At 64.6% G+C, this 25,651-nt stretch overlaps 6 protein-coding genes across 6 annotated transcripts; all 6 read left to right on the forward strand.

Moving 5' to 3' along the window:
- Nucleotides 1-1,034: 1,034 nt before the first annotated feature.
- LMJF_06_0500 (conserved hypothetical protein) lies at nt 1,035-2,672 on the forward strand (the record flags this gene model as incomplete). The annotated part of the gene is made up of 1 exon (XM_001680768.1): nt 1,035-2,672. One exon carries the CDS (start codon nt 1,035-1,037, stop codon nt 2,670-2,672), a length of 1,638 nt encoding a protein of 545 aa, XP_001680820.1.
- Nucleotides 2,673-3,403: 731 nt separating this feature from the next.
- Nucleotides 3,404-5,383, forward strand: LMJF_06_0510 (hypothetical protein; the record flags this gene model as incomplete). Its single annotated transcript, XM_001680769.1, has 1 exon — nt 3,404-5,383. The coding sequence occupies one exon, from the start codon at nt 3,404-3,406 to the stop codon at nt 5,381-5,383; it is 1,980 nt and encodes a 659-aa protein (XP_001680821.1).
- Nucleotides 5,384-7,921: 2,538 nt separating this feature from the next.
- LMJF_06_0520 (conserved hypothetical protein) lies at nt 7,922-13,612 on the forward strand (the record flags this gene model as incomplete). The annotated part of the gene is made up of 1 exon (XM_001680770.1): nt 7,922-13,612. The coding sequence occupies one exon, from the start codon at nt 7,922-7,924 to the stop codon at nt 13,610-13,612; it is 5,691 nt and encodes a 1,896-aa protein (XP_001680822.1).
- Nucleotides 13,613-14,309: 697 nt separating this feature from the next.
- On the forward strand, nt 14,310-15,200 carry LMJF_06_0530 (conserved hypothetical protein; the record flags this gene model as incomplete). The annotated part of the gene is made up of 1 exon (XM_001680771.1): nt 14,310-15,200. The coding sequence occupies one exon, from the start codon at nt 14,310-14,312 to the stop codon at nt 15,198-15,200; it is 891 nt and encodes a 296-aa protein (XP_001680823.1).
- Nucleotides 15,201-16,800: 1,600 nt separating this feature from the next.
- LMJF_06_0540 (conserved hypothetical protein) lies at nt 16,801-19,092 on the forward strand (the record flags this gene model as incomplete). Its single annotated transcript, XM_001680772.1, has 1 exon — nt 16,801-19,092. The coding sequence occupies one exon, from the start codon at nt 16,801-16,803 to the stop codon at nt 19,090-19,092; it is 2,292 nt and encodes a 763-aa protein (XP_001680824.1).
- An 898-nt stretch (nt 19,093-19,990) lies between these two features.
- On the forward strand, nt 19,991-25,186 carry LMJF_06_0550 (conserved hypothetical protein; the record flags this gene model as incomplete). The annotated part of the gene is made up of 1 exon (XM_001680773.1): nt 19,991-25,186. One exon carries the CDS (start codon nt 19,991-19,993, stop codon nt 25,184-25,186), a length of 5,196 nt encoding a protein of 1,731 aa, XP_001680825.1.
- Nucleotides 25,187-25,651: the final 465 nt, after the last annotated feature.

Raw genomic sequence — 25,651 nt, forward strand, 5'->3', positions numbered from 1 at the left:
GCTCCGTCGTCCAACCCTTCTGCGCGACTCCTGTCTGTGTGTGTGTGTGTGTGTCTGTGCCTGGGTGTGACGGAGAGCCGGGGATGAGGGGAGGAGTGATGGCTGTGTGCTGGAGTGGAGGAAATGTCAAGTGCGAAAGCCCATGCACGCACGCACTCATACGCAGGGAGGAGGAGGAGGAGGCCGACGGCGCTTGTTAACAGCAAGGACTTCTCACACTCCTCCACGAAAAAAGGGCGTAAGCCGTGAAGCGAAGCGGGTGCAATCGAGCCATCCATCGTGAGCCACATCGCGCGATGATGTCAGGGATGGAAAGGGGTGCGGGATGAAGTGCGTATGGAGGTCGACGGCACTGCTCTCTCGCGCGCATGTTTGCGTGCAAGTGGGTGTATGGATGGGTGTCTCCTTTTGCCGCTGGTTGTCAGTGACTCACCGAACTCGCCGCGTATGCGGCGTGTCTCTCGCCCTCCAAAGTTGTGTTCTCTCCCCCGCCCGCGTCGACCCCAGGCGCCGCCCTCTCTCTTCCCCGGTCTCTACGCCAGCGTGGCGAGGACGGTCGTCAGGCTGGCGGTGCGCCGACCTTTCAAGAGGTAGAGAAGAGGTGGGGGTGAGGCGGTGGATCAAGATGCCTTAAGGATACGGCGGCTCTGCTCCCCCCCCCCCCCCACACACACACATGCACACAATACACTTGTTCGTCTCCCTACTCGTAACTCCTCACCACCCTTTCTTTTGCTCGCTCGTTCTCGCTCTCTCTCTCTCTCTCTCTGCGTATGTGTGCCAACGCGCATCTCCATCTTGCATCCGCCATGGTGCCGCGGCTTGTTGGATGACTTCCACTACACGCGCACATCTGCGGTTGACGGATGACGCTTCGCACCGCTGCCCCACTGACGGGCCTTCGCTCCAACCTTCTCTTCGCGACGAGAAGAGGGGTGGAGATTTCTGTGTGTGTTCGTCGACGCATCGTCCGGTCACACTCCCATCATCATTTGACAGCCACGCCGCAACCTCCTCGCCGCACGACGTGCAGCATGGCTGCGCCGGCCTCCGCATTCGTGCTGCGGTGCACGCGGCCACTGCTGGCGTACAATAAGTCTAGCGGCTACCGCTGGAGCCCCATCCCAAAGCCACCTCCCCCGCACTACGATCGCCTCTACGGTGTCCACTCGGTGCTGAACACGCTGCGTGTGGCGGCGCAGCGGCAGCAACAGCAACAGGAGACCGATCCACTCCGAGAGACCGCAGACACACCAGACTCGACCTCTGCAGCTACAGCTGCAGCTTCCACTGCTCGCCATGACGCCCATCAGTCGTCAGCGGCCGCAACGCCTGTGCCGCTGCTTCACCCGCATCGCGCGCACCTCGCGTGCCTGTACGTTCGCGATTTCAGCCTCGAGGAGGGTGGAAAGGGCGTAGAGGAGCTGGGGGGCTGCAACGCCGACGATGCCGTTGCCGATGATGCGGTGAGCAGCACCGATCCTGGGTCCCGGCCGGACAAGCACAGCCACTGCCCAGGGCGAGGGCGGCACATTCGCAGGAAGAAGGTCATTCCTTCTCGCTACACGGCGGTGCGCTGCATCACTGCCCTGGCCAAATCGTTGAATGTTCCTGTGCGGTTTGTGCCACGCGCGGAGCTGGTGCAGCTCTGCGGGGAGCGACGGAACCAGAACATCGTTCTCGAGGCGTCGTCGTATAAGCCGCAGCGGATACGACACCTCGGTGAGATATGGGGAGCGGAGGGCACGGCGGCAACGACCACAGCTGCCGCCTCCGCTGGCCTCGTCACGGTACTCTTCCTCGAGCACATCGTCGACCCCGCCAACATCGGGGGCATCCTTCGCACCGCGTTTTTCTTCGGGGTCGATCATGTGATTCTGAGCCGGCAGTGCGCGAGTTGCACGGCAGCCGTCTCGCGCACAAGCACGGGCTTTCTGGAGCACCTGCGCGTGTATCAGGCCTCCACATCCTCCACCGCCTTCCTGCGGGCCTCACAGCAGGCCTGGGCATCGGCGGCGCCATCGTTGTCGTCGTCCATCACCGGTGCCAGCGGGCTGGAAGTGGTCGCGAGTATGGTGGTGTCGCGCACGAAGGTGCAGCGACGCGACCCGAACGAGAGCGCTCCGGCATTGCAGTCTCCCGCCTCCGACGAGTGCGCGCCGTCCGAGGTGAGCGTCGAGAGCGGCAGCGACCACGTGCGCGTGTGTGCCCAGCAGCCGAACTCGTGTCCCCCTGCTGTGCGCGTGCTGCTGCTCGGTAACGAGGACGCCGGCTTGCCGCCAGATCTCCTGCAGTGGTGCACACATGTGGCGCACATCCGCTCTCCACGGCAGGCGCGTCTGCGTCACACGCGCACCAGCATGCAGGGAGCGTCGCACGAGGAAGAACCAGAGACGTGCGTTGTCGATGCCGCGGTGGGCGCGACAGACGTGCAGCTCTCCTCCAACCCCCTCGACAGCACCGCCGTCGCATCCGCGGCTTCAGCGGAGGCGTTCGATAAACACCAGCACAACATGCGCCGCCTGGCACGTCTCCGCGACAAGGAGGTGTCGCTGAACGTCAACACAGCCGCGGCAACACTGCTGTCCGCCTTGTGCGGGGTGGAGGGGCCGCTGGGGAACGGCGGCGGTCAGCTGGGGTTGGTGGATGTGCAGCCGCTGTGCTCGCCCTGAACCCCATCCCTCACCCCTGCCTCGTCGGTTTGCTTATCCATCCTCACCGGCCTTCACAGTAACGCCCCGTGTAACTCCCTTCCAAGAGATACGCATGAGCACAAGCCTCAATGCGAAACGTTAATCGAATACGCAGAGGTGGATAAGGCCTCCCCCCTCCCCCACAGACCCACACGCACAGACACATACGACTATGGACTCGATGCATAGCAGTGCTCATGAGGGAGGGGGGGGGACAGGGGGCCTCTTGCGCCTCCTTCACCGTTGGAGAGGAGTGCGCCTTGCCCGCGGTGCGTCCAGCGTTTCTCTTGTGAAGCGCTGCTCCCTCATGCTCCCTGGCCAGCGCGCGAGTACGTTCTTGATGGTTATCGCGACCACGATACATGATGCGCGTTGCACACCCCATATCAAGAGGCGTCTCTGTGCGTGCTTTTCAGGGCTCTGCTGCTCAACTCCGTCTCTCTCGCTCTCCGTCTTTCGTGTCCGTCTCTCGCGGCGTGTAGGAGTGGGTGTGTCTCGGTGCACTGTACGCGCTTAATTACGCAGTACTTTCACACACACACACAGGACGTGCGCGCGTGTGTGTGTGTCTGCGAGTTGTGCCGATCGGGGGAGGACTGCCTCCGCCTTCTACCGCCACCAACCACCTTTGCTCCTCAGCTCGTCTGGCGCACGGCTGTCTCCATGTTTCTTCTCCCTCCACGCGCATCACCGTCACCGTCTTCTCAGTCATGCAGACAACGAACTCACCTCTTGTCTCGAGAGCTGTGGCGCGCCTATGCGCCATCCTCGGCGATGAGCTGCTCCCGGTCGTGATTTGGCTTTCCATGTTTGGCGCCACGCGTCTCGCACCCTCCCTGGTGCTGCACTTATCAATGTCTCTCCCGCAGGTGATGGACGTGCCGCGACTGCTGCTGTGGCGACGAAGGCGCGGCGTCTACGACGGTGCCCGGAACAGCAGTTATTTGGGCACAAGCATCAGCGCCGCTGCCGACGCCGCCGCCGCGCATCTTGCGGAGCTGATCAAGAGCACACCTCCGGGCTCCAGCAGCGACGGTATTCTCCTCGGTGGCGACAGCAGCAGCGGTGGAGCTTATGACGCAGCGCTCCGCGCGTCGTGGCAGCGTATTTACCATCAGTCGCTCGAGGTGCTCGTCTCCCTCGTCACGTACCCGACACGTTTGTGGACGTATTTTCTTTTCCAGCGCGGCCAGCGCGCGTCGCTCAGGGGTGCAGCCGATGCAGCGCGCAGTGGCGGGAACGGCCGAGCAGCGGTGGCGGAGCTTCTCGTGCGCCTCGTAACCAGCTTCACCTCCACGTGGATTCACGCGAGCGGCAGCATGCTCTTGGACACCATCGTCACTTACCTCAGTACTCGCATCGGCAGCTGGGGTAGCGGCAGCGTCGGTGGTGGCAGCGCCATCGGAGGCCGTGGCAGACGCCACAGCGGCTGGCGTGACCTGCTCGTCGCGTCGTGCGTGTCGACCGGGCTCAACTTTGTACTGCAGACATACTGGGTAGAGGCATTGACGAGCATGGGCGAGCTGCGGGCGCTGCCGCTGGCGACCACAGCTCAAGAGGCGCTGTCGCTGTCCTTCAGCGAGCGGATACAGCTTGCGCTCTCAGCCCTCTCTCGCCTAGGCAGCAAGGAATTCCTGTACCGCTTGTGCCGCGTGGCGCTGCAGCCGCAGCCGGACCAGCGGACTAGCCCCGCCGAGGGGGAGCGGGTGTACGCGTCGCCGCCGTCGCCCTCAAACACAGCAGCGCTGCAACCACGCACTCCCGCGGCCGATTCGTCGCTGCTGTCCTTCCCAGCTTCCGCTACGCCGCGAGCGCAGTCCCAACCGGCGCGTGTATATCTTTGTGGCGGCAACGCCCTCGTCTTCGCCCTCAGCGGCTTTCGCTTTGCCTACTACGGCGACCCGCAGCAGCTCACGACGGCTGCGTCCAACTGGTTTACGGACGCCTTGGACCTCGTGCTGCGGCAGGCGCGCCAGCGGGCCGCGGCGCAGGACGGCCGTGTGACCGAGGCGCTGCTGGAGGGGCAGGTGTGGCGACCACCTGTGTCGTCGTCGTCGCCCTCACACACCCACGACGTCGTTCTTGCTCCCGCCGCCTCCCTGCAGCTCCTCCCTGTGTATATAGCGAACTTTGCCGTTGGCGCCGGCGTCGGCCTTGTGTGGCGGAGGCGCCACCTCCTCACCGCGGCCCGCCGTGTGCCGCTGCTGAGAAAAGTTGTGAAGCTGCTGTTCCCGCTGCCGCCGCCGCCACTACGGCTGCCTGAGGCGTTGCAGGAGCTGAGTCCGGAGTGCCATGTGCTGCTGGTGCACCCGGATGGCCGGGTCGAGGTTTCCGGGGACGCGCCGCTGCCGGAGTCTATTTCGAAGGCCGATGCGCCGGCAGCGACGACGACGATGCCAGACACGTCCTCTGCGGATGCCTCCCCCTCGCCAAGAGTAACACGCATTGTAGCGGCGCAGGACTTGTTCTGCCCTATCAAGCGCACACTGATGTGTGACCCGGTGCAGACCGCTGACGGTTTCACGTACGACCGTGACAGCATCGAGGAGTGGCTGCTGGCGCACGACAGGGCGCCGCTCACGAACTTGCGTCTCGATAGCACGGCGCTGCGTGTGAACTGGCGAGCGCGGCAGCTAATCAGCGGACTTGTTCTGCAGTACACCGCTGCGGCAGGAATGACAAGCATCTGAGGAGGCCAGTGAGCGCAACAGGGCGGACTTGATGGACGGGGGGTGGAGAGGGGGGGGGGTGAGGGATTCGGAGAATGCAGGAGAGAGAATTTCGGCGAATGTGCGTGTATGTATGCGACCCCTTCCTCCTCCTCCTCCTCCCTGCGTCCGGGTCCGCTCCGGCTGCTCCATATTATGTGCTTTATCACCGGTCACCGCCTTGATGAATCACCGATCGCGATGACGATGACGACACACGCACACAGGTGTTTTTTCTGTTGACATGCTTGCTTGATTCTCTGTCTCTCTCTATGTGTGTGTATACGCACCCTCTTTCTCTGCTTGCTTCGTGTCTGTCTCTCCGCTATCAACCCATCTGCCCCTCCCCCTTCCACATGCCTGTGTATTTCTCTCACGTCCGCACCACCCCCACCTCTCCTTTCCATGCACTCGCCCTTGTTCCGTCTCTCTCTGCCTGCGGTCCCGTCTCCTCGATCCGCGAGAGGCCTCATCACCGGCTTCATGATGCGTACACAGACACGCACAACACACCGACGACAGAGCTGCGCATGTGAACTTACGCATGCGTGAGAGTGGGCAGGCGCGTGTCTGTGCGGGGGTGGGTGGGTGGGCCTGCCTTTGATGGCGTCTGGTTGCCGCTACTGCGGAGACTGCTTCTGCTCCTCCTCCATCTTCGTACACGGCCGTGCCGTCGCGGGTGCGTCAGCACGTGTCTGGTCGCCCTCTACTTTGATGCTGCGCCATCTCGCCGCCTCGATGACGTGGGAGGTTACACCGGACCCCCACACACGCTTCTCAGTGCGTGCTGTCTCCGGGTCCGGTACAACCGCACTCTCTCTGCCTGGGGAGAAGCCGAAGCAGTCCCCCTTCTCTCCCCTCCTATGCCTGCCGAATGCCGAGCTCACCTCTGGTGGGTGACACAGGGTCAAGTGTCTGTGACGTAGGCGGAGGTCCGCGCGATGCATCGGTGCTGATGTCGGCGGCGAGGGCCTGGGTGGCGTTGCATCGGGGCGACCTGCGACCGTGTGCACACGCCTGCACACCGTCTGTGTGATGGGCGAAGCGTCAGCGTGGCTCGAACGCACGCCGCACGGCCCTCACACTGGCCACTGGTGGGGGCAGCCTGAGTGCCACGCCGAGGGGTGTGCACCAGGGGTGGCGACCGGCGCAATGGGGGAGCGGCTGTGAGGGCGACCTGCTCAGCGGGCATGTGGGCAGGGCTCGAGGCAGAGGCGGTGCTGAGACGACTGGGTCGGCGCATTGCTGTCGTGCGCGCGTGTCTCGGGCTGCTTGGCGCCAGGCGGATGGGGCACCTGAGGTGGTGCGCGGTGGGCGGAGCAGCACGGCGTGGCGTTCGAGCTCGTGCTGCATGGTGGAGAGTGAGCCAGCTGAAGGAATGTCTTCTTGCCACCCCCTCTGCAGTGCCGGCGGTGGGCGGAGCGGGTCGGGGAGGAAGGGGTGATGGTGAGAGCGAGAGGACAGACACGACACCACCATTGTCACACCGAAGAAACCAAAGAAATGCGTTGGCTGCTCATCCCTTTACTCCGCCGTGGGTGGCACTCTAACAGGAGGGTGGAGAGTCGGTGAAACTGTTACCCGACTCGCCGTGCCCGCAGTCGTCGTAGACACGCGCGTGCGCGTTGGTCTGCACATCACCGTCAACTCCATGTAGCCACGCATGCGTGCACACACCCACATGCAGATGCATGAACACATTCACACATACGTGCGGTGCCAATCACATTGATGAGGTGCGCTGTGGGACTGCATGCAGGCGCCGCGCATAGACTTCTATCATATTTCTCTCCATCTCTTCTCAAGTGACCTCGTTCTCCGCATACACCTCGACGCAGTCTCACCGCTGCCGCTACGTCACCACAGCCACGACCACCGCCACCACTAACCACCCCTTACACAGTCACTGCCACACCGTGTTTCAGTTGAGGAACGTCGCCACACACTCACACACCCGCGCATATTCCCCATCCACGCACGCGTGCGTGCCTGTCTGCGTTGCTGCGTGTGTGTTTGTGCAGAAGCCTGCTCTCGAGCTGAGCCGTCACGGCGAGTTCGATGCGTTTCCCCTTCCCTCCTTCCTTCTGTTGGCCTGCTGTCGACTTCATCATCTCCGTGACTCGCTCGCTCGCGCCTTGTTCTTTTTCTTCGTTCAAACGCGTATGTATGTATCCGCAGTGCGTGCACGTCTTGCTCGTGCGTGTGTGCTTCGTTTCTTCATGGTTTGAGAGTGCTTAGGCGGTGGCGACTTCGTTGAGCGCCCCGCCCTGCGCCTCTTCCCTCCTCTGCTTTCTCTTCGCGGGCGGCGTGGCGGAGACACACACGCACACACACACACACACATTTATTTATATTGGCTCATTCATGATTTTGCCTATGGTGCTCTCCTCCGTCTCTGCCGGCGCATCTGTTTCTCCCTCTACCCACCCCCGCTGCTAGCACCCAACAGACACCAGACACATACACACACACACACACACAAACACAAGACACGCGTGCAGCTCAAGGTGTGAAGGAAGGATGGCGTCATTGCCGCCGTCGCAGCCGCGGTGCGAAGTGCCCGCTGCCGTAGCAACACATGCGCTGCGGCCGCTTCATTCTCTTCCTCCGCTGCCCACTTCAGCGCCTGCTGGCTCGAGTGCTGCGTTGTATGAAGGTGTGCGCCTTACCCCCAGTGCGCTGAAGTCCATCATCGGGTACTTGCCATGCAACGCCACCGCTACCATCGGCAACACAGCTAACGTCCACAGCAACGGCGGTGCCGTGATCAGTGTCAGAGGTGATGCAGACGGCCGACTAGCATACTCACCGCTCATCATGGCCGACACGCTCTTTGCAGCGGCGGCACAGGCGCCATCCACATCCGCAGCGACCGCTACCTCCGCTGGCGCACCGTTGACACCGCCGGTGCCGGTGACCGCGACGAGACCGCTGGCATTCATGGCGGCGTCTCCGCAGTCGCGGCGCGGGCTGGAGATGCACCTCACCGGTGGCTGCGCGCTGCCGCCACTTGGCTCGCTGGTTCTGCAGGTTCAGTCACATAGACCGTCGCCGGTCACCGCGATGCGTCCGTTGCGAGTGGGTGCGCTGCACGCGTCTCGACGCCGCATGGCCTCCCCAGCGCAAATCGCGGCTGCCCATCGCGATGAGAGGGCGTCAGCCGCGTTACTCCCGGCACTTATTGTATCGTCTACAAACGTGGCCATCCCGGCGCTGCCGTTTCAGCCAGCGCGCTCGCTCTCGAGCTCGCCAGTCACGCAGCCGCAGACGGCAGCGATGCAGTCGACGTCATCAACTCCGTTACCACCAGCAATGGCAGCGACCCTCGGCGACGATGATGTCCGCACATCGGGCAGCTTTTCGCCAGCACCCCAACCGCCGCCGCTACCCTCGGGGTCTGCTGTTCGTCAGAGTCGCCGACTTCCAGTGGTTGCCGCAACGCCGCCCGCTGGCTGGTCTCCATTCACCTCGGCACTGGTGGCGCGGACACGCACCAGCCCAGTCTCGGCTTCGCGCCGCTCGCTGAACACTGCGTCACCGACCTCGCCAGCGCAGGAGGTCTTCGGTGCGGTGGCGGCGGGGCCCGACAGCAAAGCCACCTTTCCGTTAGGTGCCAGCGAAACCCCCACAACGCCCGCCTGTGCTTCCACCGGCGCGTCGCCATCGCTGCGGCCTGCGCGTGTAACACCGCCTGCTACTCCTCCTCCGCTGGTGCCGCCTCCGTCGTGTAAGTCCGCCGCTCTGCAGACGCTCTGCCACGCGCTGTGGTGGGTGCGCCGCGGTCCGTTGCCAGTGTCGCTGAGTCTCTGGCGGTACAAGCAAGCGGACATGCCGTTTGTGTGGGCGATGCTGTCAGAGTCACCTCCGCCACTCCTGCAGGAGGCGGCGGGGCTGGTGATGAGGGAAAAAAACACGGAGAAACCACGACCTCCTCCCTCATCACCAATGCACGAGCGTCGCGGTCAGGCGGCACACGCGCTTGATGAGCCTCGGGAAAACTGTCATCCTACTCCAGCGAGAGAGGGCGATGACGTGCGCGGCTTTAGGGCCCCTGTCCATGACCCGGGCCATGGTCTCGTGGCTGATGTGAGTGGCGCGGCAGTGGTGGCTCCCAGCGCCGAAGGGGTGACCGACACAACACAGTCGCCTGGCATCACGGAAGTCACTACGACCACCGCTGCCTGCAGTGGGCACTTGTGCCTTGCGTGTCATTCTCCGAACTTCAATCCTGCATCGACACAGCCGATATGGCCCCCAGGAGCACCAGAAGGAGAGGGAGCAGCTGCCAACGCCAACAACAACGACGCACTTGCGCATCGACTGGGCAGCCCTGCCGACACCCTGCTGCCGTCGTCTTGTGCACCGGCGGCACCAGCGAACCCCATGCTTCGCTCCCCTGTGATGCAGCTGCATGTCCACGGCAAGGCGGCCGATGCCGCGCTGACGGAGCTGCTGCCAGCCCATCCGGAGGTGCGTTCGCTGCGTCTCACGCATGGCACCCTGTCTGACGCGCAGCTGCGACACCTCGCCCGCGTCTGCCCCGACGTGACGCATCTGTCGCTGGCCATGAACAGTCGAATCCAGACAACTGCCTTTCTGTGCCCGCCAATGTCGGATACCTCATCCGTATCGCCCTCGGTCACCACGGTCACCACGACGGCGACCTCGCGGACGGCGACCGTGGGCTTGCCCAAGCAGGACTTTCAGCACCAACTCACTCGCCTGCATCCGGGAGGGGTGTACCACACTGCCGCCACCACCGCCCAGACGGCACCGCCGGTCTTGTCACCACTCTCCTCTCGGCCTCCCTTTGCGACGCGTGGCGTGAGCGACGACGCCTCGCACGCGCGGCAACGCAGCCTGCTGCGGGGGGCAGCGGCAGCGAGCGACACGGCGGACGCGCTTGGCACTCGCAGCGAGGGCAGCCGTGGGACGGACGCCTCCCCGGCGCAGTCACCGTCGTATCTGCCACACAGCCTGTGCCCGCCGTACCAGAGCAGCCAACTCGACCTCTTCGCCCCGGACGAGGAAGGGGAGCTGGAGATGCGGATATCACTTTGGCAGGCGGCGCAGACGAATGCGGAGGAACGGCGCCAGCCCGTCTTCATTGTGCGCCCGCAGGATGTCATGCTGGGCAGATATGGCGGAGCAGCAGGCAAGGACAGCAGCCGTCCTGGTGCCTCGCCGACTGGTGGTGGCAGGGATGTTGCTGCTGGCGCTACCGCTGCGGCATCCTCGCGCACGCTGCAGGACAGCGCCATTGAGCAGTGGACGGCGTCGCACCAGCGGCCCTTACCGCACACTAAGGCTGCCACCGTCGGAGGCACGTCGACAAGCACAGAATCAGCTCACGCTTCTCGGAGGGCTGCACCAGGGGCGCCACCCCTGATGACCAGCACAGCGGCCTGCCCTGCGGATGTGTCCGGCACGATACTCAGCCCGCTTCACCTGTCTTCAGCCGCACATACACCGACGCTAGCTTCAGCTTCAGTTTGGGCTCACACAGACCCTCGACACGGCCTGCGGCCGCGGTCGAGCAACGCGTCGTACCCGGAGCTGGTGGTGTCGCTGCGGCAGCCCTCCGCGCCGACGTCGACCTCCGTCACTGCGGCGGCCTCGCCGTTAGCCTTGCCTTTGTCCACGCCTCCCACTGCTGCTGCTGCTGCTGCTGCTGACAAGGCAGGGCGCAGTGCGACTTCAGACGCAAACCAAGCCGATGGGCATGCGTTTGCCGTGCCAGCCGGCCTGCCCGCACCTGCAGCGCCTGTGCATCCCAGCTCACCATCCAGTGGCAGTGCCATGGAACCCGCTGCGCCGTCTGCTTCCCCACGCCATCGCTCTCGCGAGCGCCGCCGTCATTGCGAGGGTTACGCCGGCTCTTTGTTTCGGCCGCGCCCCACGTACTGGGCCGACACCTTGGTTGACCTCGACCTCTCTTACACACAGGTGTCTGACGAGGACGCCACCCGTGATCTGCCACAGCTGCGCTGCTTGCATCGCCTCTCTCTGGAGGGATGCATGCGCCTTTCGCAGGTCACATGGGCGCCGCTGCTGCTCCACCTGCGCGAGCTGAACTTGTCGCTGTCCTCCCTCCAAGGGCACGCACTGCACCCGCTGGGGCGCTGCCCACGGCTGGTGTGGCTGAAGCTAGAGGGGTGCTCGTCATTCACCGCCGTTCATCAGCTGTGGAACAGGGAGGCAGACACGGTCGATGCAGGAGCGGGGGGCGATGGCAGCGGTTCGTCAGCCGCAGTCGCGCGCATTGTCGCTTCCGCCACGCCTTTGGTTCGTCACACCACCATCGGCGGTATTCCAGCCATCACGGTGCTGCCCCCGCCTGCAGGGCTGATTACGACTTCCACAGCAACAGCCGCGCCAACGGCGGCACCAGCTCTGAAAACCTCTCCCTCTACCGGTGCGCGCGCGGCGACAGCAGCCGGGGGTGTGGCGGTGGCGGATGCTCATGGCGAGGGCAGCGCCGCCGCCGCTGTCGACGAAGCGATGGCAGCAGGAAGTGCCGAGCCCGTTCCTCTGCTGAGTGCGCTCTGCGTCCTCATCGCCACCAGCACAGGTCTGACCGATGCCGGGCTTCGTTTCCTCAACAGGTTGGTCGGGCTCGACTGCTTGGTGCTGGACCGGTGCCCTGGGGTAACAGACGTTAACGTCGCTGCAACGCTGCCGTCTCTGCACACCCTGGACGCCAGTCGCACCCGCGTGACGTCGGAGGGGGTAGCGGGCTTGCGCCTCTCTCGCACACTGAAGCAGCTGCGGCTGCAGGAGTGCCTGGCGTTGTCGCGCCTACCGGTGCTCTTGCTTGAGCCCGGCAACCGTGAGACTACCACGGCTGGTGGTGCTGGAGACGAGGCATCGGGGCCACGTCGACCGGAGGCGAAAACGCCCGGCATCTCGCGTCGTCTGTTCCACAAGTACCCTCCCTTGACGGTGCTGGACCTTTCCTACACAAGGCAGCTCACAGCCGACGGGTTGGCGGGGCTTGTGGGCGACGAGGCAGCCGTGACGGCGCAGGCTGCTGCTGCCGTGGTAGAGCAGCTTGGAAGGCGAGAGGTGGACAGTGACGACATGGGCTTCGCCCTGGCTACAGACGAGTCGCTGTCGCCGGTATCGATCTTTCCGCACGTACGTCACGTGCTGCTGCGTTCGTGCGACGCCGTGACGCAGCTTCGTCCACTGCGCGGCTTCACGAACGTCGTAGAGCTTGATCTCTACCACACCAGCGTCACGGAAGCTGCTCTGACGGCTGCGCTGGCGTCTTGGACGTGTCTGGAGGTGCTCAACGTTGCAAGTACGCGAGTGCGCTCGCTGGCGGCGTGGTGTCCGTACGAGCCAAGCGAGGCGGTGGTGACTGTTGCAGCGACTACCGGACGGGGCGGGGATGGGGGTACAGCGGAAGGCGACGGCGACCTGCATGCGCCGCTGCCACCGCTGCCGTGGCACGGTCGACTTCCCGCCTTCGCAGCCACGCTGCGCGTACTCGTGCTTTCGAATACCGACGTCACGGCCTCGGGGCTCGCGGCGTTGACGTTCTTCCCTCAGCTGGAGGTTCTGCAGCTGTCGAGCTGTCCGCGACTCTTGTCCTTGCAGTTCCTGGCGCTGGCTGCCGGCGGTGCAGCGCGGCGCTCAGCCCTGGGTGAGCTTACCGTCACTGAAGCAGCGTACCTCACAAACGCCGAAGCTTTCCCGTACATCGCGCGCTGCCCTGGTCTTCGCCTTCTCTCGCTAGTGGGGTGCGTGCAGCTGGGGAGTAGCGGTACTGCACCGTCGGCGCGAGGGACGCAGCACAAGCATCTGTCGTCCCCAACTGACGACGACGTGGGCGTGCTTGGCCGTCTGCGGGGGCTGGCAGAGCTGAACCTGTCCAGTACCGGCGTCAACCTTCTCGACCTGAAGACGATCCTGTATGCGTCGACGTCTCCGAGTTTGCTGACAGCGACCGCATCGCAGCACAAGCATCTCTATCAGCGCGTGTCCTCGTCGCTGCAGCGCCTGTGGCTGCGCGGGTGCCGCCACCTGGACGAGGGCGCGCTCATGTCCACAGCTGCTACAGCCCTTGAGGACAGCGAACACCCATGCGACGGATCTGGCAGCGGCAGCGGGCGTCCCATGACATGTCGGCTGCTGCCTCTGCTACGCGAGGTGTACCTCAGCCATGGCAAGTACGGCGCTGCAGTGCTTTCTGGTCTGCTCAGCTGATGGACTCGCGTGCCACCGTCCCTGCTGCTTCTCCCCCCTCCCCTCACACACATGTGCGTAGCTCTTCTCCCTTGAAAGGTACCAGGTCTGCAAAAGGTCGGAAAGACGACAGAGCGCGCGGCGTGTGCTCCCCCCTTTCTCACCATGACCTCTTCCCCTCCACGCGCGCGCAGGCATCGACCACGCGGTGTCGGACATGTTTCCATGCATTTGCCGTTGCGTGATGAGGACGGAAATGTACGTGATCACGCGCACGCATATGCATGCCCCTCCCCCTTTTCGGAGGCACTGACACCACTTCTCCGTCGCCCTTTTCCATCTTCCCCCCCCCCCTCTCACGCTTGGCGTGTTGACGCAAGTGCTCGCGTCAACACGGAGCATACACGCATTACGCACGCAGCAGCAGCGGCCCGAAATAGGAACCACAGCCCTCCGGCCTCGCCTTCGCAGCGAACACCACTTTCGTTTTGTTTCCTCCCTCTTCTCTGACACCATTTTGCAGCGCGGAGGTCGTTGACGTCCGGACGGCATCGTCTGCCCGCCCCATATCTGCCTCGTTTCTGCCACGGCACTATTGCTGGGCGTCTGGGTGCGAGGGCGCTCCTCCAGTAAACCACCGGCCTTCTCCGCAAGCTCTCACTCCTACTTCCCGTCCCTTCTTCCTCTCTACGCAATCCTCTGCGCTGGCACAGGAACGATGAGCAGTCACGCGCTCTCGTCTGGGTCGGCGCCGAACGTGAGCTCGGCCACCACCGGCACTGTGGCGCAGCAGGCTGACAGCCTCACCCGCAACTTGCTCTTGGGTATTCCGAAAGAGGGGCTCTCGCCGGACAGCCCCGAGGCGGCGGACCTGCAGGCCGCCGAGGCCTTCGTCAGCGACATTCAGCAGGAGATCCTCGCCTACGACATTGCCAACGCGAAGGCCATCGAGTTGTACGCGGTGCGTTGGTGGAGCGCCGTGCCCTTCTTTGGCCGCCACGCGAAGCGCGCACTGGCGGCCGAGTCAACTGCGGCTGCCGCGGCAGCGGCAGGGGAGACCCACGAGAGCACAGAGGCTGCTGCTGCTGCTGTGGCGGTGGACGGCAGCGCGAACTCTTCGGAAGGGCACGGACTTCGCCTCTCCCCCGAGGAGGCCGCCGCTGCACTTCAGTCAGGCGGCGCCTACCTGCATCGGCAGACGTCGCAAACACCACGTGGCTTCAAGGTGGAGCGGACATCAGCACTAGACCCGGGGCAGCTGTCGCAGCTGGCTGGCGGTGCCAGCGGCGCATCTGAGTCGAAGGCTGTACCTGTGCCGAAGGTGAACACGTGGCTCTTCCGTCGGCAGCATCCGAGCTGGGTGCCGCTGATGCAGCGCTGGTGGGTGCCGTGGCTCTGCTGCGGCAGCATCGTGCTGATTTGGACCCCCGACGTGTGGAAGCTGCGCACACTGTACTTCTGCGATCACCAGTACGCGCTCCTCCGGCAGTCGATCCACAAGGCGTACTGGTGGGCGACGATGAGACCGGAGGACTACGCGGAACACATAGCCGCCATCGCGGCGGAGCGGCCGTCGAGGGTGAGGGGTACGAGTTGCCCATTCGAGTAGGTATTGCTTGCATGCGTAGGGTGAGATCACCAGCTACCACAAGCACTGCGCGTGCAGCCAAAATGGAGGGCGAGTGCTGATGGCCGCTCTCCTCTTAAGGGGGTCTTCTCTGTCAGGTCTGTGTGTGTGTGTGTGTGTGTATGCGAGAGAGAAAGTCCCGGCCAGGGAGGCGCTTCGCGGATGTGTTGATGTCGCTGATGAGGGAGGGGGGAGGAGGAGGAGGAGGAGGACGCCCATCGGCATCGGCGCCCGAGTACCTGTCTGTGTCTGTGTGTTATCATTACTATTTCACATGTCTCTCTATGCTTTCATGTGCGTGTGCAGCTGACGTGGGGGCTGCAGGCTGCGCCATCTCGCCGCCTCGATGACGTGGGAGGTTACACCGGACCCCCCCACACGCTTCTCAGTGCGTGCTGTCTCCGGGTCCGGTACAACCGCACTCTCTCTGCCTGGGGAGAAGCCGAAGCAGTCCCCCTTCTCTCCCCTCCTATGCCTGCCGAATGCCGAGCTCACCTCTGGTGGGTGACACAGGGTCAAGTGTCTGTGACGTAGGCGGAGGTCCGCGCGATGCATCGGTGCTGATGTCGGCGGCGAGGGCCTGGGTGGCGTTGCATCGGGGCGACCTGCGACCGTGTGCACACGCCTGCACACCGTCTGTGTGATGGGCGAAGCGTCAGCGTGGCTCGAACGCACGCCGCACGGCCCTCACACTGGCCACTGGTGGGGGCAGCCTGAGTGCCACGCCGAGGGGTGTGCACCAGGGGTGGCGACCGGCGCAATGGGGGAGCGGCTGTGAGGGCGACCTGTTCAGCGGGCATGTGAGCAGGGCTCGAGGCAGAGGCGGTGCTGAGACGACTGGGTCGGCGCATTGCTGTCGTGCGCGCGTGTCTCGGGCTGCTTGGCGCCAGGCGGATGGGGCACCTGAGGTGGTGCGCGGTGATTTAGGCGTGCAAGTCACGCAGAAAGCTTGCATCTCGTGCGGTGATCCTTCACTGGCGTGTATCCTCCTCTCTCTACCCTCCACCACCTCCGCCCTCCGGCTGCAGTCCTCTTCTTCTCAGAGTACGCATGCCCCCCCTTCCCCTTCCGCCCTACGCCACCGTCATTGCATGTTCTCCTCCTCACTTCACCCTCTCCCACTCCTACTCCTCCTCCTCTTGCAACGACTCGTGGGCGCACTCTCCAGCACCGAATAAACGACACCGATAGACACTCTACACGCGGGGCTTCGAGGGCGGCTGGTCTCGTGCAGCGCTCACCCTCCCTCCCCATCTGTCGAGGTATGCAGTCCACTGCAACAGCGGCAGCAGCCGCGATAGATTCTCTGTGTGCAGACGCCCACGATGCTGCCACCGCTAGCGAAGTGGAGACAAGTGAGGCCGATGGCGCACCTGACACCACTGCTGCCGTACTCCCTGTGCAGCAGGCAGTGGATGCGTCAACCCCAGCGCAGGAAGGGCAGCAGGCAAGCGCAGGCGAAGCGGGCGATGACTTCGGACATGGCTTGTGCGAGGTGCAGGTCACGGCTCAGGAGTCTCTGCAAGCTCCTTCTGACCAGCCGGCATCGCCGCAGCTGAGTGCACCGACACACGAGGTCGCGATGACACCGCTGAACTCCACGGGGGTTGTGCCGAATATGCCGGCTGTGTCGGCGGTGAATGAGGTTTATGTGCGGGGACTGCCTTACATCGATGCGACGACGACGGCAAGCAACGCACACAGTGCTGCTGCTCCGGAAGACGACGCCGGACCACTGGAATCGAGGATCTCTTCCGCGGAGACGAGGCTCGCCACGGCAGCAACAGCCGATGGAAGTGACAGCCAGCAGCAGCAGGATCATGATCAGGTGGATGTCACCGCATCCAGCCCGCGTGGAGTACCAACGGCTGCTGCGGCGGTGGCCGACTCGCAGGCCTGGGTGATCAGCTTCGCACCCAAGAAGCCGATCCCGACGCGCAAGATGACGAAGAAGGAGAAGGAAACAATCGAGCAGTTGCGGCTGCGCAGTCAGACTATCGGCGCAGGTGCACCGACTGCCACCATGACTGCGCTGGCAGCCGGTGGCGGCCTCGGCGCGGACAGCGAGGGAAACACTGTTGTCACGCTTGGCGTCGGCACGTCAGCCGCATTGCCGTCTTCGCCGCTGCAGGTAGTTCACCTCGAAACCCCCGCCGTAGACCTCGGGGCGCTCATTCCAACGAACCTGCCGACGACGCGGGCCGACCTCGAGGAGCGGCTAGTACTGCGCCTTCCACGCCTGCTGTGTGTAAGCAAGCAGTACCCGCGCGGCTGCGGCATAGCCTCGCTGGCGTCCGTGTACAACTACCTGTACAGCTGGCTGGGCGAGAGCGCCGTCGGGGCCAACCGTGCACCGCACTCGCAGGAGGAGCTCATGTCAATCCTCGGCTTTGAGCCGCCCTTCGGCGACATTGCGTGGGGGCCGTTCACTGGCAACGCCACGCTGATCCGCTGGTTCCACGCGCTGAACCGACACTTCGGCGTGCGCGGGCGTGCGTATATTTTATACAAGGCCCACGGTAGTGGCAACACAGCGCACCTCTACGCCAACAACACCGAGGCGCTGGCAGCCGTGAAGGCGGCGCTGCGCGACCCGCACTGCGCCCTCATATACCACTGCTACAACCACTACATGGTGCCAATCGGTTACCAGGACATTCCGCTTGCGCAGACGGACTTCCTGAAGCCGGACGTGCCCGAGTCGAACTGTGACACGACCATCTTCATTGGGGAGGTCAGCCGCGGTCGGCACGAGGCGATGTACGCGCGCAAGTGGTCGCAGATCGTGAAGGATATCGAGTGCAAGTCACCCTTCTTCTTCAACATTCGCCATCCTGAGCAGGGCGTGCAGCGGCGCGGGCCCAAGAAGTCGTGCAAGGAGGGGGTGAGCGAAGGTGCTGGCGCCGCTGCCCCGCATGCGATCACCGGCGCTACCACCGCGGCGGCAGCGGCAGCGGCAACGGAAGCGACGAAGGAGGTAGAGGCATCGCAGCCACCGCAGCCGGAGCCGGAGGGCCAAGGGCAGAAGGACAGGAGCTCAAGCGGGGCATACAGCGCCGCTGCGACCATCCTAGTTGCATCGACGAACGCCCCTCCGGGCAGCGCCGCTACTGTGCCGTGCGACATCGACGACAACGATGTCGACGTCGACGTCCTTGAGAATGCAGCGCGCAGCACAAACAGCGATACGGTCGAGATGATGCCCTTCGCCGCCGCCGCCACACCATCGCTGCCGTCGGCGGCGTCGCCGGCACCTTTGCAGCAGCCGCTGTCGCACTCCTCCCCGACCCCAGGGGTGTCAACCAGAGTCGTTCTCAAGCCTGACTTCGCTGAGCCGTCGGGGGACGCAGCCGGCAGCTTGTTCGTCACGGCAGAGCTGCAGCCGCAGGTAGTAGCGGAGGAAGAGCTGGTGGCTGCGGAGTGTGGTGCAACCTGTGAGGAGAGCGCTGGTGCGTCTCCCGCCACTCGGTCGGCATCACTGTCGCTCAGCGACGCGCGTGGAGCTCCTCTTGCGGACAATGCCATGGCTTCGGTGAACGAAGCCATCGGCTCAGTGCCCGTACCCTCATCTCCACCAGCGTCGTCCTCACCGAGGCAAAAGCCGACGCAGCTTGGCAATGCGTGTGCGGGTGCAGGCAAGACAGCGGAGCCTCCACACTCTTCGCAACCGGCGCGGTCGCCAGCCAAGTCGAAGAAGGGGCAGGGCAACTTGCACTGCATCATCTGCTTCCGCAATGACGAGGTGGAGCCGCACCTGGAGCGGTACGAGGACGCACCGGTGCCACTTGCCGGAGCCGCCGAAGAACCGCTGTGGAGGTCGTTGTCCTTGTCATCCGGCGACAACAGCTCGAGTAGTAATGCGGACGACGCATGACCATGTCTGTCAATGCGTGCCACGTGCAGAGTTGCCGCCAGCCGATGCGATGAGGACGTGCACGAGAGGGTACGCCGTTGAGGGTGGGGGTGCATGTGCATGCGTGTATGTGGCTGCTGCCTCTCCGAGGAGCTTGCTCGCCCGCTCCCACACTCGCTCTGTGCACGTGCGCCAGCCACTGCGTTAAATACGTGTGTCTGTAGCCGCCGTATCGTTACGCTCTCCCTCCTCCATAGACACCAGGCGAACAGGATGAAGCTCCCCGTGCCTCCCGTCATCACGATGGTGCCGATGCCGACTCCTCCCGTCCTTGGTGGTTCACCTTTATATACGTATGTGTATGCGTGCGTGTGTGTGTGCCTCTCTGTCGACCGTACCACGCTCCTTCCCCTGTGCTGAGGTGGGCATATGGTGACTTCCTGCACGCCTTTCGACTTCTCTCTGCACTCCCTTCCTCTTCCCCTTCCGTCGTATCGAAATCTCTCCGCGGATTTGGAAACCCATCATCCACGCCCCTGCACTGCCTGCGATGCACTGCAGTTGGACAGAGGGCATCGGTGCACCCTGCGATAGACGCGCACCACCACCACCAGCACCACATCCACTTACCACTCCGTACGTTTCCCGCCGCCTCTCTACAGCACACTCACACACCAACACACCCACTCTGTGCGCGTGTGCAACACCCCTGGTAAGGTGGTCCACTGCCGGCCTAGTCGCCTACACGAGCAAGACGTAGGCACGTCCAGTCCTGCGCCTCGCAGCCTCTCCCGCCTTCCCTTTCTGTTCTCCAGCCCTTGCTCGTCCATACGGCGAGGACAGTCCTCTGGAGGCATAGACGTCTGCGTGGGAGACCCCGTTACACACGGCAGCGTTAACGAAGAGGGGGCTGCTGGCGATGGACACCGGCCGCCGCCGCCAGGTGCGCAATGCGCGTCGGCTGCGGCGTCATCAGCGCAGTGGGGCCGATGGCAACGACGCCCAGGAGATGCGCACCGGCTCGGCCGCTGACAGCGGCCGCTCTATTCCGCCACCACCCAACTCTGCCCCAGGTGTGATGATGGGTGCTGGCGCAGCGGCATCTGGAGCTGTTGGTCACCGTACCTTGGTCGTCGCGAGTCGCGACGAGGCGCAGCGACTCTCCGAGCGTATGAAGCAACAGCGGCAAGTGAAGAGCCGCGCGGATCAGATACTGTCGCAGCGCGAAGCGCTCATCCGAGAGCGGTACGCTCCAAACGCGGTCGCCGCCACCGCTCACGGGCAGTCGCAGCAGCAACAGCAAGCCTCTGCCTACGCTTTCGACAAGGATGACTTGCTGGCAAACCTTATCGGTGAGAGCAAAGCGAACTTTCTCAAGCTGGACCACGACCTGACGGAAGACCACACGATTGCCACGCATCGACTGCACACCTCCGTCTTTTCCCACGCGAAGAGCTTCCTGCTTCTGTTCCGCGACGTCGACCGTGCCAGTGACCTCGTTGAAGCCCTCAAAGCCAACGTGCAGGGCACCAAGGCCGCAATCTCCAGCATCAGCAAGTACTCTGCAAACTTCGTGGCTGGTGGGTCGATATCTTCGGCAGGCAAGCTGCCTGGCTCCACCACTGCCGACGTGCGTGGTTGCAGTGCCGGGAGTGGCAGCGTGTTCAGCGCAGCGCTCGGTGGAACCTCTAGCGATGGCGATCCGCGATGGTTAGCACGACCGAGTCTCGTATCTCGCCGCATCACGCAGCGCTACGCCTCAGGCGGCAGCAGCGATATGGCGTGGCTGAATGACGGCGATATCGGCCTCGGCTGGAGCACCGGAGGCGCCGACAGGTCCAGCCGCACCACAACTTGGGCCTCGACGGTGCATCGCAGCGTCGTGGCGGATGAGGAGGGAGCGGCGGCCGACGGTGGCGCGGATGCCGTGACCACGAACGCCGGCGCCTCGCGGCCGACGACGCGCGGGCTGAACGTCTCTTCGGTGCGACAGTGGAGACACACAATCGGCATGGGAATCGGCCTCGCCGCTAGGGGCAGTGCCGGTGACCGCGAGGCGGCGGAGAGCAGACTCACAGCTCCGGGGCGACAGTTGCGAGGTGGGTCTGGGCCGAGGGCGAAGTCCCGCGCATCGACAGGGCACACCACCACCGCTGCCAGGTCAGAAAAGGAAGCCGCCGACACCACCGCCTTCGTGGACATCCTGCGCGAGGAGGTGAACCAGCTCCTTACGGAGCGGCGTCATGTCGACGCGGCGGAGCTGCTGTACCGCCTTGCCGACGAGGCGACGGCGAAGGGGTGCGTGCCGTTCCTGCTGGACCTCGAGGCGGCCCTCGTCAGCAGTGTCATCACGAACGTTGTCAAGATTCCAATCACGCCCATGTACGTTGAGAGCCTGCACGTGCCGCTCATCCAGCTGCTCCTCCGCTTTGGCCGCTCCCGCAGCGCGGCTGCCGTGTACCTGACGATGCATACGTCGTGGCTGCATAGCGAGGTGCAGAGACTGCAGTCGCGTGTGGACCCACGGTACGCCAGCCTCATCGCCGTTGACTTTCTTGTGCGAGCGACACGGGCGACGGTGCGGCGGCAGCGCACCCTCGGCCTTGCCCTCGCCGCAGCGCGGCCTTTCATGGAGGACGGTGGCGCCGGCACGGCCGGGGCGGCTGCGGCGGACAAAACAGACGGAGGGCGACCTGCCGTGGGAGCCAGCCGCGCCGCTGCCAGTGATGGTGCTGGCGCTGCCACAACGCCGAAGCCTGCGCCGCTGAGGGGGGCGACGGCCGCTTCACCGGGATCATTGATCCCGCCGAACTCGGCGGTGCTGTTGTGGGTGCGCCGCAACGTGGAGCTCTTTGCGTGCGACGTGCTGGCGACGCACCTGCTGAGCTTCGGCAGCGGCACCGACGGTGGCGACCCGACTCGCCTGCGTCAGGCGGCGCTAATGATCGCGCAAACTTCGCGCGTGATGCAGACGCTCAGCAGCGACGGATTCGCCGGCTGCGACACCCTCATCATGCGTCAGCTGACGCCGAGCCTGGTCATCCTCGAGGACGACTTCACGCGGCTGACCGGGGAGCGGGTGGAGCACGGCGGGCGCGCGATGATGGAGCAGCTGATCATGGGCAGCCTTGCATTCTATGAGACGCACGCGGCGAACACGGCGGCCGCTGCGACAGGTGCTGCTACCACGACCGCAGACGCGAAGGCGGCGACAGCGACGCCGCCGCTGTCGCCGATGCGGGTGCAATCAGCGCCGCGACTCGACACGCCTCCCTATCAGCCCTCCCGCTGCGATGACGTCGCTCGAAAGGTGCGGGTGCAGTGCCAAGGGCTGGTGCAGCTGATTCGGTCCCTCCCGCTCTCTGGCCATTCGCTGCTGGTCCAGCTGCTGCTGGCGCCTGCCTCATCTTCATTGTTCAAGAACGTGACCTCAGCTGGCAGCGCAGCGCAGGGCACATCGTCGCCGCTGAGGCCCGGGTCGGCGTCGCGTAGCTTCGGGTCCGCCTCCGGCGCGACTGGCGGTGCAGCCGCCTATCGCGCGCGTGGTGGCGGTGGCGCGACGGCGCTGCTCAGCAAGGCTGGTGCGACCTCTGCGGCGCCACCCGCTGCCTCCCTCACCACCCCTCTGTTCTCCACGGCTCCGCCGCCACTGCTGTCGTCGGAGTGCTTCCGGTTCCTGCGCTACGCAAACGGCTGCTCCAGCACGCACGTGCGCCTGCTGCAGTCCTTATGTGGCTACGTGGCCGCGCTGACAGGGACGGACCAGCTGCCCGCGGAAGTCATGGCATCTGCGGCGGCGCAGGAGCAGGAGAGCACCAACTCGGCCGCAGCTATGGCGATGCGGGTGCAGCAGGCGGAGTGCGTAGCGTGCCTGCTCACGAGCGCGGTGGTAACGGAGTCGATCGACGCGGTGCTCTGCAACTTGCTCTCGCACATGATGGTGGTACTTCTGCGCCAACGTAAGGCGCTCGTGCGGTTCCTGTCGTCAGAGGCGTTCCTGACGAACCACCGCCGTGCCTTTCCATCGGCGGCCGCGAAGTCAGCCGTGCCCGACGCGCCGTTCTTCTCCGACCCTGCCTCGTCGCCGGCGTGGGTGCTGGATAGCACGCTGTGCCTGCTCTCAGACGTACTCGGCCTCGGCACGTGGGTGTCGTTCTTCACCAGAGGCGGGGCGATGGCGCATATGCTGGCCGACGCGCAGTTCGGCTTCCGCACGCAGCACTTGGAGCGTGTGCAGTGGGAGATGCCGCGACTTGTGCAGGGGTGGATGTGTGCGGCACTGCTGCTCAACGCTGATGTGACTCGCGCCAATACCGTGCTCGCCCCGCCGACGACGTCGGTAAGGGCTTCGGCGCCATCCACGGCGTCCGGGCGGGGCTTGCCGGCACCTACGCCGCTCCTGACACCGCAGCAAAGCATCCTGTTCGGCTCGCAGCCGCCAGACCGCGTCGATGGCCGGTCGCCGACGCTGTGGTCGAACAGCAGCGTCTCGTTTTCTGCAGTTGCCGCCGTCGCCGCAACGGCAGCCGGGGCGACAGCGGTCACTGCGGCAAAGAAGGCGAGCAAGGCGGGCGCAGACGCGGCCTCGGTGCTGCTGTCTATTCCCATCACGTCGCCTTCTTCAGCCACGTCGCTGTCCGCAGCGGCAGCTGACAAGAGGGACGCCATCACTGCCCCGTTCTTCGCTGACGCCGGCGTCCGGGAGGAGCGGGTGCTGAAGCTCATCATGGCGTTTCTTGATCGCAAGTACTCTACCCCCGCCGGCTACACGGTGCACCGCTACGTTGTTGACTCGGCCAACGCGTCGTCCGACGGGAGCGCGGGCGCCGGACTGAACGGTGTGTGGGCGGTTCGCAGTCGGCTGAGCAGCTACCCCGAGTTCCCGATCGGCGAGATGCGCGAGCACCGCGGCGACGAGGTATTTCTGTTTCACTGGTGCGTGCAGGTCTCGTTGCACCTGCTCACCTTCTTCCAGGAGCGTCTCATCACGCCGAGTTACGTGATGAACCAGCGCGCAGCAGAGGCGCAGGGCGGCATGACGTCCTTTCTGAATGCGGGGCTGCCGTTCCCCTTGGAGGGCTGCATCACGCCGCAGGAGGACACTGTACTCGCCGGGTGGTGCGCCGGCGGTGGCAACTACGTGACAGCTGTGGCACTGTTGCAGTTTTTAGTGATGCGGGTGCTGCGCGACGGTCTCTGCCGTGCCGACACGTGGTCGGCGGTGTACGGCTGCCCCATGGCGCAGTGGCGCAGCGACGAGGCGGTGCTGCGGCAGCAGCTCTTCTTCTTCTCGCTCTTTGCTTACCTATGGGCGCCACTGTTTACTGGCGGTCGCACACCGCGAGCGCGCGCAGCAGCGGCCGGCTCGTCTCCGACCAAGGAGGAGACGCCGGTGAGTTCGTATGTGGTGGACGGCCTCCCCTCTCTGGCGGTGCTGGAGTGGATGACGTGCGGTGGGGTTCTCAACCCGTCGACGAACGCGGATTCCGTCGCTGCAGCGATGGCGTCTGCCGCGCTCGCCACTATACCGGCCAACCTCACTGCCGTGGATGTGCTGTTTGCCACAGAGGGCACCATCCACATGTCATCGGGAGGCGGCGAAGGCGCGGGTGCTGGTGCTGCGGGCGCTGCTTACACCGCAACTGGCGGTGGTGCGGCGTCATGGAGGGCTAAGGCGGCTGGCAGAGGTACCACGGCGCCGGCGGTGGCGACAGGTGCATCGGTCGCCTCGCCGGCAACGCCCACCAACGCGATGCTGGCAAGGCGCGAGCTCTTTGGCTCATGCGCCTCCCACATTCCAGATGGCCCGTTGCGGGTGCTTCGACACTTTTTCGAGGAGCAGCTGGGCGAAAGCCGCGCCGCTCGCGCCATCACGTCGGATATCATGCGCACCCGCGTCGAGCGAGCCATGGCGGAGATCAACCTACTTGACTTTGTCGGCACATCGCTCGGCGTGGGCGACGAGGGGGGGAGCGAGGATGACGCCACTTCATCGACGGCGACCCGCTCCACCGCAGACGCCGGCTCAGCGAACAGGATGTCGTCGTCGTCGCAGAAGGTGACCTTGCAGAACTTGCGCGACTTGATTGCCGTGTACACAGTGCCGCTTTCTTAGCCCCACAGCGACAGTCGATGCGCTGCTGTAGTGTTTGTGTCGCTGCGCACCCCCATGATGATGGCAGCAGCTTGCTTGCGTGAGACTTTGTATTAGAGCCTTTTGTTTGTCTTCGCCTCACTTCCGCCGAGTGCACCCCGAAGATGGGCACCCGCAAGTCTTGGTCGCACAAAGGGCCGTTCGGGTGCGCCGCCGCCCCTGTTGCCTCCGCGCCGCGCCCCGGCATCGCAGGGGTGGGGGCGTTGGGCGATGTGCGCGGCCTGCGTTGTCGTCGGGTTTCTCCACTCTCCCCGCTTTCCCTTCGCTTTCCCGTCCCCCGCCTCAGCGCCACGGGTGGGCCGGCCGCTTGGTCGGTGTTTCTCCTTCGCCCTGGAGGCTCGGGCGCCGCGCCTCGGGGGTTGCGCCAGGGCGTGGCCGCGGGTTTTTTTGGGGCGGGGCCCAGGGCCCGCGCTTGGTGGCCACGGC

This window comes from Leishmania major, chromosome 6 (assembly GCF_000002725.2).
Source record: "Leishmania major strain Friedlin complete genome, chromosome 6".
NCBI classification, from domain to species: Eukaryota; Euglenozoa; class Kinetoplastea; order Trypanosomatida; family Trypanosomatidae; genus Leishmania; species Leishmania major.